At 51.3% G+C, this 15,934-nt stretch overlaps 1 protein-coding gene across 6 annotated transcripts in view; it reads right to left on the bottom strand.

The window, feature by feature from the left end:
• Nucleotides 1-15,934, bottom strand: part of PLXNA1 (plexin A1) — a 233,419-nt gene that overhangs the window by 105,252 nt on the left and 112,233 nt on the right. For all 6 annotated transcript variants that reach the window (XM_090022932.1, XM_090022938.1, XM_090022936.1 and 3 more), the window contains exons 5-8: nucleotides 13,105-13,205; nucleotides 10,274-10,397; nucleotides 7,988-8,141; nucleotides 6,745-6,844 (exon numbers count right to left, since the gene is read on the bottom strand). In XM_090022932.1, the coding sequence (XP_089879058.1) occupies nucleotides 6,745-6,844; nucleotides 7,988-8,141; nucleotides 10,274-10,397; nucleotides 13,105-13,205 (479 nt within the window). The remainder of the gene's footprint in view (nucleotides 1-6,744; nucleotides 6,845-7,987; nucleotides 8,142-10,273; nucleotides 10,398-13,104; nucleotides 13,206-15,934) is intronic.

Raw genomic sequence — 15,934 nt, 5'->3', positions numbered from 1 at the left:
TAGCCACCACCGGGGCAGGCTGGGGAGCTCATACGGCAAGGAGATGATGCTCTTAGCAATAACAGCTTTAATGGGAGGTGAGGGAGAGTTTCAACCCTCACACACAGGGCAGCATTTAGCTGCCATCACTGTCACCACATGGAGGCAGCATTCTGGGCTTCTGTGTTTCCTGTGTTGGCATGTGAACAGTACTACATCCGTGTGTGAAACTCAGAGAGGATGGACATCGAGCAGCCCATGGCAACTGTTCAAGTTCAGAGTCCCCCTCCCAGTCCCATCTGCCAGGATCCCCACGTCTCTTTCACCCTCCTGGATCAGGCCGGGTGGTCTACTGCTGTCCCACCTGCTGCCTTCTGTCAATGGGATGGCTGTGGTTTCCAAATCTGGCAGAGCTGCTGCTTTGTGATGGGTTCTCTCTGCACAGGCCATATGGGAACCTGGGAATGTGCTGACATGCTGCAATATTAAAAGTCAAAAGTTCTGCATAATTTACTGACTGAAATGAAGAAATGGCAGAATCAAGCCCTACATCCTCATGAACACCTCTTCTTTCCCCTCCCCTCATACCCTTTCTGCCTGGGAACAAGACTGCAGAAACCATAATGAAGTGAAACCCACACCACAAAGGCTGGGAACAGATATAGTTGGACAGTCCCATGAAGCACTTGGTGAGGGCCAGACCCTGCATCTCTATGCGCCTGCTCCCCCACAACCTCCAGCTCTCAGGTCCAGCATTTCCCCCTCTCCAAACCTAGTCGTCCGAGTCCTGAAGAACTCTCCCCCTGGAGACGAGCCCCAGCATCGCTCCATCGCTCTCCCCACCCCTCTGAAATCCCTGACTCTCTTTCAAGACCTATTTCTCGCTCATCTTCCTAGTCAGAGACCACAGCCCCTACTGAAAGCAATAACGGAGCTTTGTGTTAGACCTTTATCTCTAAGGAGGAACTCAATTTCCTGGAGAACACCTTTAAGAGGCAGTTTAATGTGCACAAAGGCATCACATCATCTGCATACACAGATTTTGGACATGGGGTGATTAAGTGGATTATCAAAGCTCTTGAAGTGGCCTTTAAAGAATGCATGTCTGATCAAGGCCTGCTGTGGGAAAGCCCCCAAGGGGAGGGGCTCATCGGGAGGGAAAGCACAAAGAGTTCCCCATGGAGGTTTCTATCCAGACATCCCCTTGTGGGGCAGAGTTTGCAGCCCTGCCTGAAAAGACCAGCCTGCATAACCAGCTCACTGAGCCTAGTGGATGAGTCCCATAGTCAGGGACATACCAAGGCTGTCCTTCTGCAGGTTCATGCCTCTACCTCAGCTCGTGGGAGCCCGTTCTCCATGCAGCATGGCTCAAACACAGGTAAGCTGACAGGGCTCTCACAGCTGATGGCTGCTCCAGGGACTCCTCCCACCTACCTTCCTATACAGACAGCACAGAGAGTGCTGCCCATTTGGTCCCCCTTTGCCCCCCAAAACTGGCAGGGATGTGAGGTGTACCCCCCTCTAGCCCATCGCTTCACCATACACTCATCTTACTGCCCCAAGAGACCTCCATGTGATCCAGGGAAAGGGAAGGGAAAATGCTGTCCCAGAGCTAGCCAATCCCCTTTCTGATGCAGAAGTCTGTATAGCACCGGAGGATATGAATGAGGGGCTGTGCTACACTGCATGCCCCTTAGCAGGACAGCTATTGAAAATGCTCTGAACAATGGTCTCCGAGCAGCCTGATCATGGCCTGCAGGCTCTGCACAAAGCAACTAGCCCTTAACCAAATATCTCCCCTAGGAATGCAGAGGGAAGTTCAGCCCTTCCTAGTCAAGGCACATAGAACTGTGCACACCCCCATTACATGGACCAGGTCCTCACAAAGGGCTCTGTCAAACACTTTGTGCTAATCAAGGTTTAACAAACTGCAGCCCCGTTTATCTGGGAAAGCTGGGAGGCAGCTTTCCCAAAAAGAATACAAGCGGCATTCTTCTCCACAAGTCTCCCAGACAGTGCGCGGGGCTGGCCTTGAAAAATAAGCGGTGTGGCAACCTTGTCAACAGTCACCACCACTCTGGCGAGAACAGGAAAATCGATATTGAGAGGTGCTACAGGACTCTGGTGCCTCATGTCACGGCGATTCCTCTCTTGGAAAAGCAGAGCCAGAAGAGAGCGACAGTCCAAGACACCAGTCCCAATGCCCCATCACAAAGCAGCGCGGAAAATATTGACAAGGTCTAAATGCATCAACTCACCGGGGCATCTCAAAAAGAGAATCATAACCCCTTCCTCAGCCCAGCCCTGATTTACCAGGAGAGCTCCAAGGCTCCCAAAATTCCTCCTGGCTGATCGGAGCAAGGAGACCCACCATTTCCAGAAAGGTGCTATCAGAAAGCACTCCCCACCTGTCTCCTTGCCAATATCCTTCTCTTTCAAGCGGTTACTATAGAAATCATGTACAAGGCACAATCCCTTTGTTGTTAACACCAAATGATTTGTTTTCATCCTGAACAAACCTTGATAGATCTTCAAGGCTCAGGACAAGGTCTGCCTCCCTGTTCGTGCTTCTACAGAGTAAAGCAGTCACTGGAAACAAGCCCTGATTCAGGGTTGCATTTCTGAGGAGGCTCAGCTTGAGATGGATCTCAAATCACCACACCAAGGCCTCATTATGATTTAAAGTCACTCAAATGGCTGCTCTCCCTTATAGTAACTTTCTGCAGGGAATACCTGCGTAACCCCACAAGTCCGTGGGACCTGATGCCCCTTTTCCCACTCCAAGCTCTCCCTTCTGTGTCCCTAGATCATTGTTTACCAACCGCTGCGCCATGGCACAACTGTGTGCTGTCAGAAATGAGCAGGTATGCCACAGAATTTTGCCATGGCAATGAGCTACAACAAGCTCATAAATATTGGGACGGAGAATGCCTTAACAGGTGTGCCGCAGAAAAATTTTATTAATGGAAGTGTGTCTTGGGCTGGAAAAGGTTGGAAAACACTTCCCTAGATGACAGGGCATAGGGGGAAGATGATCCAGGGTATTCTACTTACTCTATGCCAAGTATGGACTGCCTACCTAGATGCTGCCACAGTAAAGGGGCTGCACAACCCAGAACTGGGGTCAAGGTCTCAGATCTTCTTTAAAGACACTTGCTCCAAGAGTTGCTGGGTACCTTGGGACCCAGCTTAAAACACCTTAAAGGGGCCTGATGTTTGCTCATCCTCTGCAAATCAGCTCCGTCTACGGCACTTCAAGCTGTGCACTCCACAACACTCGCCACACTCAATGGTCTTTGCTGGCATCAAGCAGTTTAGACTCCAAATGTCGGAAAGGGAGATGCTGGGGAGAGGCGAGGCAATTTACAAAACCTAACAGGAGCAGAAACATATTCTTGCTTTTATAAAGGTTTCAATATAAACAGCTTTGTTGTTGTTATTGCTGCTGTTGATTTCGACATTCCCCTGGGCTATCAAAAACTCAAGGCTGCGGCAGCACTCAGCTGGAGAAACAGAAAGCAAAACTGCCTAGAAAGAGAAAATGAAAGTCACTGGCCTGGCTGCCTCATCCCAAGCTGAGGAGGGGCAAGGCCTGGCACAGGGGGGAAAGTAAAGGAGACTGCTTAAAATTCTTTATGCTGGAAATTAGCAGTATGGCTGGCAGAGGACTCTATCAGCTCCCAGAGCAACGCTCTCTGCAGCCCAGGGAAAGACGAAGGTGCCAGTGACATTCATCAGGGATCTAGCTGCTATTAACCCAACGCAGGGGATGAGCCTGAGCAGCACAGGGTTGGATCACCCTACAAAGCCTTGCAAGGACAGATCAGAAAGAAGTGGGAGCTGTGCCCTGCTTATGCCCCTCCAGTTTCTCTCCTAAGGAGATGGGCCAAACAGACCCTTTCTGAGTGTTTCTGAGCTCCCTTAGAGAAAAAAAGAAGCCCGCCTAAGCCACCTCAGCCCCCAAACCAAGTTCCCAGCGGCCTCTAGAATAAGCGTAGCGAGCCCCATTCTTGCAAGGCGCTGAGCACCAAGGGTGCTGAGACCATGGCAGGACTGGACCAAAATCCTGTCATGGGTTTTGCCTACAAATATCATAGGCACCTTTCCAGGCGCAAACATGTCGGGGTAGATCTGCTGGCATCAGTCTACAGAGCCCCACTGGCTTCCCTACTGCTGCTCCAATTTGCACCAGTGGAGAAGCAGCTAGCCATTTTTCTCTCTCTCTGTAACGGTTTGAAAATCTCTTCTAAAACATTTCATCCTCAAGGAGACAAATGATTTAACACTCAGGCCCTCGGCTCCCGGCCCAAGCAAAAGCTGCCCAAACGTGAAAGAAACGCATAATGCGTGGTGATCAGAAAACTCCACAGGAAAAACATTAGCCTTGTAGAAAAGTGCATTGTTCCTAATACAGAATTTATCAGGCCGACTTATAGATTTTTCTTCTGCACAATATGAAACCTGGATCGGAGAGGCTATTAACTCTGAGGAGATCCATTAAAGACTCCCATCTGCAAATGGTATTTAAAAGTATTGCATCATCCTGGATATTGTCATGTTCTTTGGCTATGACTTGACTGCAGGTCACACAATTAAAATTGCCTCCAAACTCTAAAATCCTTGACGTAAAGAAAATAATAATAATGCTCAACAGCCTTGAACAGAGACACTTCTATCAGCTCCAACCGGAGCCCATAAATATTAATGCCTCCATAATTAGCCTTTTTAAATAATGCATCCAAAATTAAACACCAACATGGTTATAAATCAGTCAGTGCTTTTTTGTGGGTTTGGGGGGTTTTTGATGTTTGTCTCAAGCCCATAAAATAAAATGTCACTTCCCTCATCATCTCTCCCCTCTATGCTGGCAGGATGATGAGGCCCTGATCTGGCCATATCTGGTACCATTTGTAGTCAAAAGTCTTGTTTCTTTTATTAAAAAAAAACCCACATCTGCTTTTGGATTTGCAAACTAATGACAAGCAACTTGCCTGAGCCAAAGCTGATCTAATGTTATTGAAACCACACGATGTGAAGGGAGATGGGAGGCATAGCTCTACTTGTGAGTCAAGGTGTGAGAGAGAGGCATGTTTTATGCTCCCCCCTGCCTCACTCTCCTGTTTTCTCCACAAGCAGCAGGTGGTAGTGAAATCCCAGCAGTGAGACCAACCTCGCCTCCCCAGCACGAGTGGTCTAGAAGGTGTATTCCCTGCTGTATATCACTGTCTCCGCAGCCCTCATCACAGTCCTGACTGCTGCATTCTGCTGTCCAGGCACTATGCCCCAGGGCCTCTTAACATTTCCTTTTGCATGTGGACATGTCCTGGGCAGACAGGTACAGCCAGGTCCCCACAGGCTCTTCTCTTTGCCAGCAGCCCCAGGTGCTGATGCATGAACGTTCACTGCAGGTGTCCTGGAGGCACCCCAAGACACTGCTTCTCAACCGCTGTTTCCTTGATCAAAGTGGAAAGTGCAGCTTGTTTGAAGAATCGGCTTTGAAGTTGTTTGTAGCAGAGCTCTGGGTCAGCCCTCTGAAGGACTACAGACATTGGCAGGAAACAGTCCAACCCAGATGACTATACAGCCCCTCTCCTGAAATTATCTATCGCTCTGTTCCACAGACCAGCCTGAATGTTACCATCACCAGAAAGTATCAGGCAAGCCAAGAGAATCACTCCATCACTACCTCTGAATTCTGGGCTCACATCCACGCCAATCTCTTCCCTAAGGTTAACATCCTGTCCCAACTGCCAGGCTGTCTAACTCATAATTGGATATCCTAATAACACACATTTCCATGCCTTGTTTTAGTACAAGCACAGCTCAGACATCCCAAAGGCCAATGTTTAAAGTGGGTTTCAGCACAGCTGGGAGAGAAAGCAAGGGCACAGTTCCTTCTACTTAGAAAACTCTTGGGCAAGTGCTGCATAATATGCAAAATGTTCCACTAAGCCTTGCTGTGACTTTCCAGACTGCCATCCAGCAGCCCTGGGAGGCAAGTACCTTGGTAGGAAAATGTAGGACTTTACTGCTTTTCCCCAGCCAAGTCCTTCTGCCCTGTATGTTAACAGTTTCCATGAATAACAAGACGTCCAGCACGTGAAGTCCAAGTGATCGCTACAGCATCTGCATTCCAACAAACAGCCTGTTCCTTCCAAGGCTTTGCAAAAAGAAGTCAATTGTGCAAATGAGATTCTGCTGGAAGCAGCGACTGGCAAAGCTACAGCATTGGCTTCAGGTTGGTTGCCTTGCTCTCACTTCCAGATCAAAGTACTTGGCATCCAGTAAGGAGATGTGGGGGTTTCTAAGCTTTTGTGGCCCTCCAACCCAGCCCTCAAGGTTCTGCAAGCCAGGAGATGCCTTCACTAACACTCTGCTATGCACATCTGCACAACACAGCAGCTGGCAGGGCATTTGCAAGGGCACCGCTGATTGAAACTTAGCAAACAGTTCTACTGATTAAACCACTGGAAAGAAGTCCATCTCCTCCATGTTAGAGCTGGATCAGGCCTTTGGGCTGGGATGAATTATAAAGCACAGGTGTTTAGAGACTTCCTCCATGTTCTCAGGGACCTGACCCCTTTTCACCATACCCAAATTTGAGAGGAGAACAAGATGACTTGGCTCCCCAGTCCCCCTCCACCAAATCCCAGTGAGATGCAGAAAAACAGCTGGCACCCTTGGCCCCCGCCTGCCTTAGTCTGTGCTCCCCCACTGTGCCTGCCTCAACTGGCCCCTTTCCCAGAACACGCCCAGGTGACTTACGACTGGTGGACACTGCAGTTGTAGAAGACAAAATCCACAGAAGCAAACTTCTTCCCAGTCTCCTTGGATTTCAGGTAGAGCTTTACCACTCGCTTATCGCCTGAAAGAGAATCAGGTGGACGTGCCATTCAGAAAGGTGCTGCTGGCAGGGGAGGTCACACACCAGAAAGGGACTGAGGGAACCCAGTGCACAGCTCAACACTGAGCAAGTGAAGCCTGTGGTGGAACAGAGCAGTTATCCCAATTATCCCCAATTAGCTAGGACAATGGCCCAATTCCTGAGCCAAGAAGAGGGGGAGCACTTTACCATGCAGCCTTCCAACCAGCTGGCAGGGATCACAGGCCAGGTAAGGTCACTCAGCACTATGCCTCTACTTTGTGAGGTACTGGTGAGTAGCAGCAGAGGAGCACAGGCTTGGGCAAGGGTTTATGGCAAAGGAGAGGACTGAATCCCTCTGTGTTACAGCCTCAAGCAGTGTCCTGAGGAGTTCACTTTGAAATCACAAGCCTCATCGAAGGATGCTCCCATGCTAGGGAGCTGGGTCACCACAAAAGCCCTCAATGGGATATAGCCACAGGCCCTCAGTATGCAGTCAGGCTTAAGGAGTGGGAGAAGATAAGATAGATCACAGTCAAACATCTACTCCTTCCCAGCTACGGGACCAGTGTACTCTGCCTTTCCTATCTGGAGTTCAATCCTCCTTCCTTCCAAGACTGCTTTGCCACACTCCAGAGACTGATCCCTCATGGCACTTCCTTCTGCAGAAGAACTGCGTTTCGTGTTTACCCATGCTGCACCCCAAGCTCCTGCTTTGGGGTCTGTGCAGAGCCCTGGGTCCTTTATAAGCCATTCAGGTCCTCCACTGGGAGAGGTGCAGCCAGCAGTGCCCTTCAGCTAGGCCAGCCTCTCCCAAAGGGACATGGAGAAGACATGCTAGCTCCTCCAGTTCATCCTCTTCAGGCCCAAGCTGGGCTCAGCCGCACACACCTTTCTCCACGGTTTTTCCTGTCTAGCTTTGGATTATGGAGTCTCCTTGCCCTGGCCCTGAGAGGACTACTACACTGCCAATGTCACCTGGGTCCCAGGATTACAAGTGTATGATAGTTGGGAGCAGACAAGAGCGTATATTTGTGCAAGATAAATACAACAGAACATGCATGTGTATATGTAATTGTAAAGGGATTCTCTCCCAGCCCCTGGGGACACTGACGTCAGGAGCTATGCATGGTTCCCCAAACTCACCTCGGCCCCTGGTAATGGGGATGACATCCTTTGCAGAGGGAGAGCTGCAGTAGATCCTCCCATCTTCGATGCGGCTCTCGGACTCAGTGAAGTCTTCAAAGGAGCAGTTCACCCCAGCCGAGAGGTCTGGGACATTCCAGGCCTGCAGCACCAGCTGGGGTCAAGAGGAAGAATAGTCACCATGTAAATCAGCTAATGAAAGGAGCTCTTGAATCATGAACAGCCCCAGTCCAGAGGAAAGGCTAGAAGCAGTCCCACTTCCCTTCCTCAAATCTAGCAGAAAATCTGCCACCAACCCAGGAACAAGCACCCCTGCCCCCTCTGGGAAATGCAGAGGACAGGGTAGGAAGTGAAACCTAGAGTGTAAGAGCAGAAAGAACCGCTAACCCCTCGAGTCTGACCTCATTCCACTACAGACCACTACATTCCACCTGGCTTTCCTTCGATTGAGCCCAATGGCTTTTGGGTTGATTAAAGAATATTTTTCAAGAATGCATCTAAGCTTGAAGACATCAAGAAAGGGAGAACCTACTACTTTCCCTGAGAGTTTGTCCCACTGGTCAGCCACTCTCAAAGCAAAAACTCAGTGCCTTATTGCTCTCTTGGATGTCTATGGCTTCAGCTTCCAAACACTGGTTCCTGTTACACCTTTCTCTGAAGAGTTAAAGAGCCCTTCAGCACCCAGCATTTGCTCCTCACAAAGGCACTTACATGCTGTAATCAACTCACCTCTCCATCTTCTTTTTGATAAGCTAAACAGATTGAGCTCTTTTAGTCTCTTCAGCCCTTGAATCAGTCAAGAGTGTTCTTTTCTGCAAGGCCTCTGTTTTTTTCAACAGCCTTTTCTAGACTGGGAGCACCAGGACAGTGCAGTGTTCAGACATCAGCTTCATCCAGTCGCACACAAAGATGAAGTCACCTCCCTAGTCCTCATTACAAAATACTCACACAGCCAAGACTTGCATTAGTCTTCCCCCTCCCCCCAGGCCCATGTGTCACACTTAGAGCTCATGTTCCACCAGACCCCAAATCCTTTCTAGAGCCTTAGCTTGCCAGGGTGCAAATCCCTATTCTGTAGGCCTGGCCTGCATTCTTAGATGTCTGGTTACATTAATACACATTTCATTTGAAAGGGCCCTGTTTCCTGAACAGCCCCAATCACTTTTTACAACTGCCCCCTCCTTCACTAGTACTGACCACTCTGTAGCATCTTTGTGCCATCTGCACATATTATCACCAGATGGTAACACTTACATTTACTTCCAGATCAAATGCTGAACAGAATCAGGCCTTGCACCACTCTTTGCAAAACCCCTCCAGAAAAACCCTACGGGATGGCAATTCCACTGACAACTGTGGTGTGAGATCTTTCTGGTAGCCATCCATTTAATATAGGCTTTCCTACTTAATGCTCATTGTTGGTCAGCTTGTTGAGAGGCACTGAGTTAAATGCCCTGTAAAAGGCAAAAGTATATTGTACTGGCATAGTCATTTTTAACAACCTAGCATGTAATCTCATCCAAGGTGAAATCGGGTTTGTCTGACAAGACCTGTGGTCCATCAAACCATGGTGGCTAACATTAATTATAACTGCAGCCTTTAATTTTGTATCAGTTAAATCCCAGATCAGCTTTCGCCTTCACTTGTCCAAGATAGATAACAGACCACCAGCCTAAAGTTACCTAGGTCATCTCAACTGCCCTTTCTGAACATCAGCCCAAAGTAAGTCCCCTTCTAGTCTCCTGGAAGCTCCCTACTCCCTTCGAATAAACCTGATTTAAACACTGACATCAGAAGGCTAAAGATCTCCTCAGCCTATTCTTTTAGAATAGTTACCCCGGCCTGTGAGGATTTAAACAGGTCTATCACTAGCAAATGTCATCCAATCTCCTCTTTAGTTACTAAGTTATTTCATCAGCCTCACACACTACAAGGACATCCTGCTTCTTTCCAAATGCAGGGCAGACATATCCCACAAACCTTTCTGCCTTTTCTGCGTCAGGATTAACCATGTTACCATCTCCAGGCTACAGGTTCTATCACTGTTTGGATTCCTTTTCATCCTAATAAACTCACTCCATCTTTTCCTGATTAACCTTAGCTTCCCAGTGAAGAATTTTATCATATGTCCCTTATCAATATCCTGAACTTCATAACATCTAATGTATATTAATGGCTATCTAATCTGCCCCTGTAGACTTGCTTACTTATCTCTAAATGCTGCCTTTGCTTTACCCCTGAGGCAGAAGGTAGCTGGTGAGGGTACCAGCAAGGTGAGTGGCTTACCGGGACCTCAGACATGGTAACCGATATGTTCTTGGGCTGGACGGTGAGCTCGACACACTGGCGCAGGTCAGAGGCAAAGCGTTGAGGCTCATCAGCCCTCTCACACCGGTCCTTCCGCGAGCAACTGGAAAGGGATCAAACAGGCACAATGAGAAAGTGAACCCCCTGATCAAAGAGTTATTCCTCAGCCTCAGAGCTAAGTACCACTATGCCTCTGGAAAAGCCTGGGACTTACTGCTGCATAGGGCCCTAGGCAGGGCTCAGGGATGAGGCAAGGCTTGAGGACCAGGGACAGATGTCTCCCAGGATGGAATACAGAATGAATGTGACATGGCAGGCAGGCTCTGAAATGCTCTGTAACCCCAGCACAACTGCAGACACTCAACAGCATGCGTTTGGACAGGCAGTTTCTGCACCCACCAATGCCCACAAAACACACAGCAGTCCCAAGCACCCCACCTGCAGCTTTCTATCCGTCTACCACACTCCAGAACCAAGGCACCATCTGTATGCCAGTCCCACAGCACTGCAGCACCCCAGAAGAGCCTAATCTGCTCCCCCTTCAGCTCTGCTGAAGCCACTCGGTACCAGCCATGTGCTGGTTTGAGCAGTCCTTCTCCACAAGAGTCCTTCCCCATGCTCTGGACCAGCTCTTCAGAGAGGAGAGAGCAGTACACAATCTCACAGCCCCTCCCTGATGACGTCCTCTGGCCTCTCTTCTTTGCTCCCAGTGCTTCTTTCTTGCACCCCCATAGTATATGTTTCCAGAGGCTTCACAGCGCAGCTCAGGCTTTTCACACTACCTCCACACTGAAGTTGCTCCCCAACCCCTGAACCCAGCTCTGTCCAAGTGCTTTCCCTTAATGAGCTCCAACCACATCCCTCAGCTAGCCCTCCCTGAATCTGTGCTAACATTATTTCATTACAGGAAGCATTTAATTAAGTGTAAAGAGGAAAAAGAGAAAAAGAGAGAGCTTCAATCTGAGCGATTTATCTCCTGAGTAGGCACTAGCACCATACTGTGCCCCAGACACACTCTGGCCTGCCCCTCCCCAGCCCCCAAAGGACTTGTGGAAGGAGGTCAAGGCTGGGAGCTTTAATTAAAATGCTTTGCGTGGCAGGAAAGATGGGCTTCCAATGAGGCACTCAAATTTCATCCCTTGGAATAAAGTCTTCCCCATGCTGAAAACCGGATTTGTCATCTGTGCTTCCCTTTTTCAATGCTGCGTTTCCCCTCCCTCTTTGCCTGGGGGAGCTGAGCCCTGAGCCCCGCTGTCAGGCGACAAGATCTTTGCCTCTAGCTTCCCAGAGCAAATTACAGCCAGTCTGCGTGGCCCACGGCTTGAAGCACATGCGAGAAGGAGCTGCCTGCCCATGGTTTATCTGTGAAATGACACAGCCACTTCCAGTCAGACACAAGAGGGGAGGAAGGGCAGCATGAGGGGCCCTAATGGTTTATCCTCAGTCTATCCCTGCAGCTGTGCCAGCCTCACCACTCAACCACAGCTGTCTGCAGCTGGTTGGATGAGCACCGCAATGTGGTAACCCACTGCAACAGCACCTGTTGCTGGGCTCTTTGGTTCTGACCTGAAACCTACCCTCCAGACAGTGACTTCTGCTTCTGCTGCCTGGGAAGCACAGAAGAAAGGCAGACTCTGGAGAAGGCCCTAGTCACCACCTGCCAAAAATCTCCCTCACATTCATACTCCTCCCTCTAGAGCACAGACTGCAACCTGACAAGCACCAGAGAGGTGGCCAGAGGCCCCAGTTCCCTTTCAAGCCCCTGAGCCACGCTCCACGAGGCTTGGCTTCTCCTACCAGCATCTGGAAACAGCCAGCCAAGCCAAGAAAGGCTATGGTACTGCAGGGATGAAACGTCCTAGGATCCAAAGAGTTAACAGGCCAGTCAGGTCTCTGACGCTCATCCCCGGCAGCTGCCACCGGCTACAGGGCATTAGAGCAGCTGCACAAGGGTCATGGGGTGAAGGCCTCCAGTTGCCATGGGGCTGGCATCGATCCATCTGGCGGGGCAGACCTCCTGCCCAGCCTCTGGGCAGCTGCTGTCTAATCCTCAGCCACCCGGCACATCCTCCACGTGCTGCATGACCCCAGCAGGCTGCTATCCAGCACCCTTTCCACACTGGGCCATGTCACTCCAAGGCATGCAGCACAGCTGGTGGAGTCAGCCAGAGAGCAACAGCACAAGCCAAATGCCCCCCTCCTCCACAGCCTACAGCCAGTGCCTCTCTCCAACGGGCTCCCTGATGCCCCTGCATGCTCAGTGGAGCCAGCAAGTGCCACACCACCAGCAGTGGATAGAGCCACCTGTCATGGGAAGATCGGAGGGAAATCTGCTGAGCTGGGCTCTTCTGTTCCCATCACCAGGGCTCAGCCAGGGCTCTAAGGGCTAAGCATGCAGTCAGGAAGTGCAGATAGTGCACCCTGAGCAGGTGAGGACTCCGCAGGGGGGAGAACAAGGAGGATGCAGATCTGAAGGGGAGATCTATGGGCCAGGAGAAAAGGGAAACATCAGGACTGTCAACGAGGGCTCAGGCCTGTGATAGCAGGGAGCAAGGAGCCAGAAGCAACAGACACCAGCACAGCCCCAAGCTTTAGCAAGGAGCCAAAGACAACTACCCACATAACTCGCTTGCTTAATCCAGAGGGCACTCAGAGGCCACAGCGATGGGTCTAAGTAAACGCCTTGGACAGAGCTCCGCTGCATCCTGGCTCTGGGCACTGGTCACAGGGAAGATGCACTACAGGCAGCCTGAGGGGAGCCAGGCAGGAGGGGTGCAGGATGGGCAGGACGTGCCAGACAGTGTACTTACACGTTATGAAGGACACACCAGCCACAGTGGGGATCCCTGGAGCCCAGGCACAGCGCACAGCTCTTGTACTGCTCACAGCTCTCCACGGGCACCCGCGTCACCTGGAGGGAGACAGAGACAGGGGGATGATGACCTCCCCTGCCATCGGGAAGCTGCAGGACAGCCAGCTCTGACGCAGCCATCTCCCTGGGGAGCCCTGAACACAGGAGAGAGGGACTAAGAAAAGGGCACCCAGGCTTGGCCAGCAGAAGGCAGCACCTCCCTTGGGGGGCAAATGGCAACAGTGCCTGGGAAGGAAGGGACAGGGAAGGACACAAGGATCCCACAAGACAAACACCGTGGTTAAGGAGGAAAATGAACTGGGACTCTCCACCTGGCGCTGGACCCTGCAGCATGCTGGATGAAGAGCCCTGCTCTTGGGTATGAAGGAGTTAACAGATTTAAGACAAAATCCCAGGGCCCAGGCTCTGGCGATCAGGAGGGGCAGACAGAGGGCCCCTTCCTGTGCTTTCATCTCACCCTTTGCCCCAGGCTTAGGAAATCAAAGGGCCAGGCTAACAAGTGAGAGCCCAGGCAGCACAGATGTGCTTGCTGATGCAGCTTGGGCAGCCCAGGCTCTCCCTGCCATGCCAGGACAGCCAGAGAAGCCCAGCTGTGATAAGCACCTGGGCACCAGGGCCCCACGCCTGCCAGCTGACTGCCCTGCCTCCCTGCCCTGCTCACAGCTTCCAGACACACGCCTCGCTAACCCAGGGAAGGGAAGGCCTTGATGTGCCACCACCAGAAGGTCTCCAAGAGTGGGGGGTCTGCTAGACAGAGACACCCCTTGGAGAGGACCATGCTGCCTCTTTCAGGACACACAGCCTGGAGAGCACTGTGGCAATAGGCCCCAGCATAAGTATGGGGCTTGGCAAAGGAGCTCTGCCCTCCCTCCCACCGCTTGGCCCTGCCACTGGGACAGACACAGGTTGGCAGCGTCCACACATAAGACAGGATTTTCAGTGATGGGCACATTGGTGTGTCTGGAGAAGCCCTGTTCAGACACCCAGTCTTCATACAAAGCCCTTGTGCCCTCCCTCAGCACCAGGCAGGGAGCAGCAGGACTAGGGACGTGTGCCTTTGTATATGCCTCATTACCCTGCAAGCCTTTCTGGGGTCAAATAAGGTAAAATCTGGTCTCTGGGAGCAGAAGTCCCCTGAGCCCACTATACTTGGGTTGTTCCAGCCCCATAAACAGCTCCCTGCTCAGCTCTGGAAAAGCTCATGCAGGCATGAACATAACTACAGATGCAGCGACACCAGGGCTGCATCCCAAGCATGGGGACACATGGGACCTGACTGCGGAGCCACAGGAAAACTCCCCCTCTGCCTCCCAGCTCCAGGGGAGCTGCACACACCTCGCTCCTTCCCAAGGCACATGGCTCTGCTTTTCACTCTCTCCTTACACGCAGCGCCTTGCCCCTAGCCTGGAACATCACAATTAGCCGCTGTGACCACCCGTGATATTGTTGGTAACAGATATCAACTGCCAGACCCTGACCCCCAGCCCATGGGAAAGGGAGAGATGTTAAAAGGAACTGAATCAAGTCGTATCTTCTGCCCACCCCAGGTTAACCCAGTAACCCAAGATCTTGAGGTCACCTCCCAGGACAAAGGGTGTTCCAGTGTCCTGCCTTAGGGAGACAGCAAAGCCTGAGCTCCCCAAGGGGACTGACATGGGGAGGAAAGCAAGAGCCCCATGAGGACTCCTCTTCCTTAATGGGTCCCCCGTGTCTCTCAGCTCCTCTGGAGGCGATACGTGATGGGAAGGCAGATAGTCACTTCAAGCCAGGGAAATCTAGATGACATCCATCAAGAATGATTGAGCCTTGGGAGGAGAAAGTATCTCCTGAGTGACACAGAGAAAGCCAATGTGCCAGCAACAAGGCAACCCCTTCTCATGCCTGGGGACCACCCGGGAAAGGTCACAGGTCTACATGTGTGCACAGTGCTCCCACCAAATGCGTTCCCCTCACCCGTGACATGCAGCTCCCCACACTCCCACCCCTCCTCCAGCTCTGTTGAGGAGCCTAACCTCCAGCTCCTTCTGCTATTCTGGGCCTCAGCAGCCTACACAGCGTGACAGCAGCCTCAGCCCTGACCCCCAGCTCCCGCCCCAGCTATTCTAGGTGTTGGTCCCCACCCAGCTGTCCATGCTCCTCAGCAAGGCAGCTCCCCAAACTGAGCCCGACAGATATTCCATATCACAGCTAGGGCACTGCCAGTGATGTGGGCACTGGCAGGTGGGGTGAAGGGGGGCATCACTCCCCTGCCTCCCAACTGGCCTTAGGTCTGGAGCTCGTGCCAGCCTCTGCATTAGTTGGGTTCAAGGCAGCGCAGGAAAATGGGCTGCAGCTGGGCCAATCCCTGTCCTTGATGCCCACCAGACCCCAATACTTCCTTTAATATAACTGCAGAAGCAAGCCTGAAAGGGTTACATGCTCTTTATTAATTGCTCCTCTAGATTTGATTAAAATCCCCTCATTCCTCTGGCCCTCCGAGCTCTGTTACAACTGTTCGTTTAATTACTTTCCGCCAACACCCTGATAACGCCAGGCCGCGGTGGAAGAGCTCATTTTTATTAAGGAGAGGACCGGGGTAGGGAGAGGTTTCACAAGATGGCAAAGCTTTTTGCTCGTCAGCCAGGAGACAGAAAGATTGAGTGAAAAGCCACCAGAGCACCGTCTCTGTGCGCACCACGTTTGTTGTGTTAGGTGCTGCACACGTCCACAACTCGGTGATGCCACAATAGGAATGACACAGTGGAGGTCCGCACAGAAGGAGCCTGGCA

The sequence above is a fragment of the Crocodylus siamensis genome, chromosome 11 (genome assembly GCF_052110815.1).
Source record: "Crocodylus siamensis isolate JL-2025a chromosome 11, ASM5211081v1, whole genome shotgun sequence".
NCBI lineage: Eukaryota > Metazoa > Chordata > Crocodylia > Crocodylidae > Crocodylus > Crocodylus siamensis.
The sequence above is the reverse complement of the archived record's forward strand: the minus strand, read 5'-3'. Positions and strand labels throughout refer to the sequence as shown.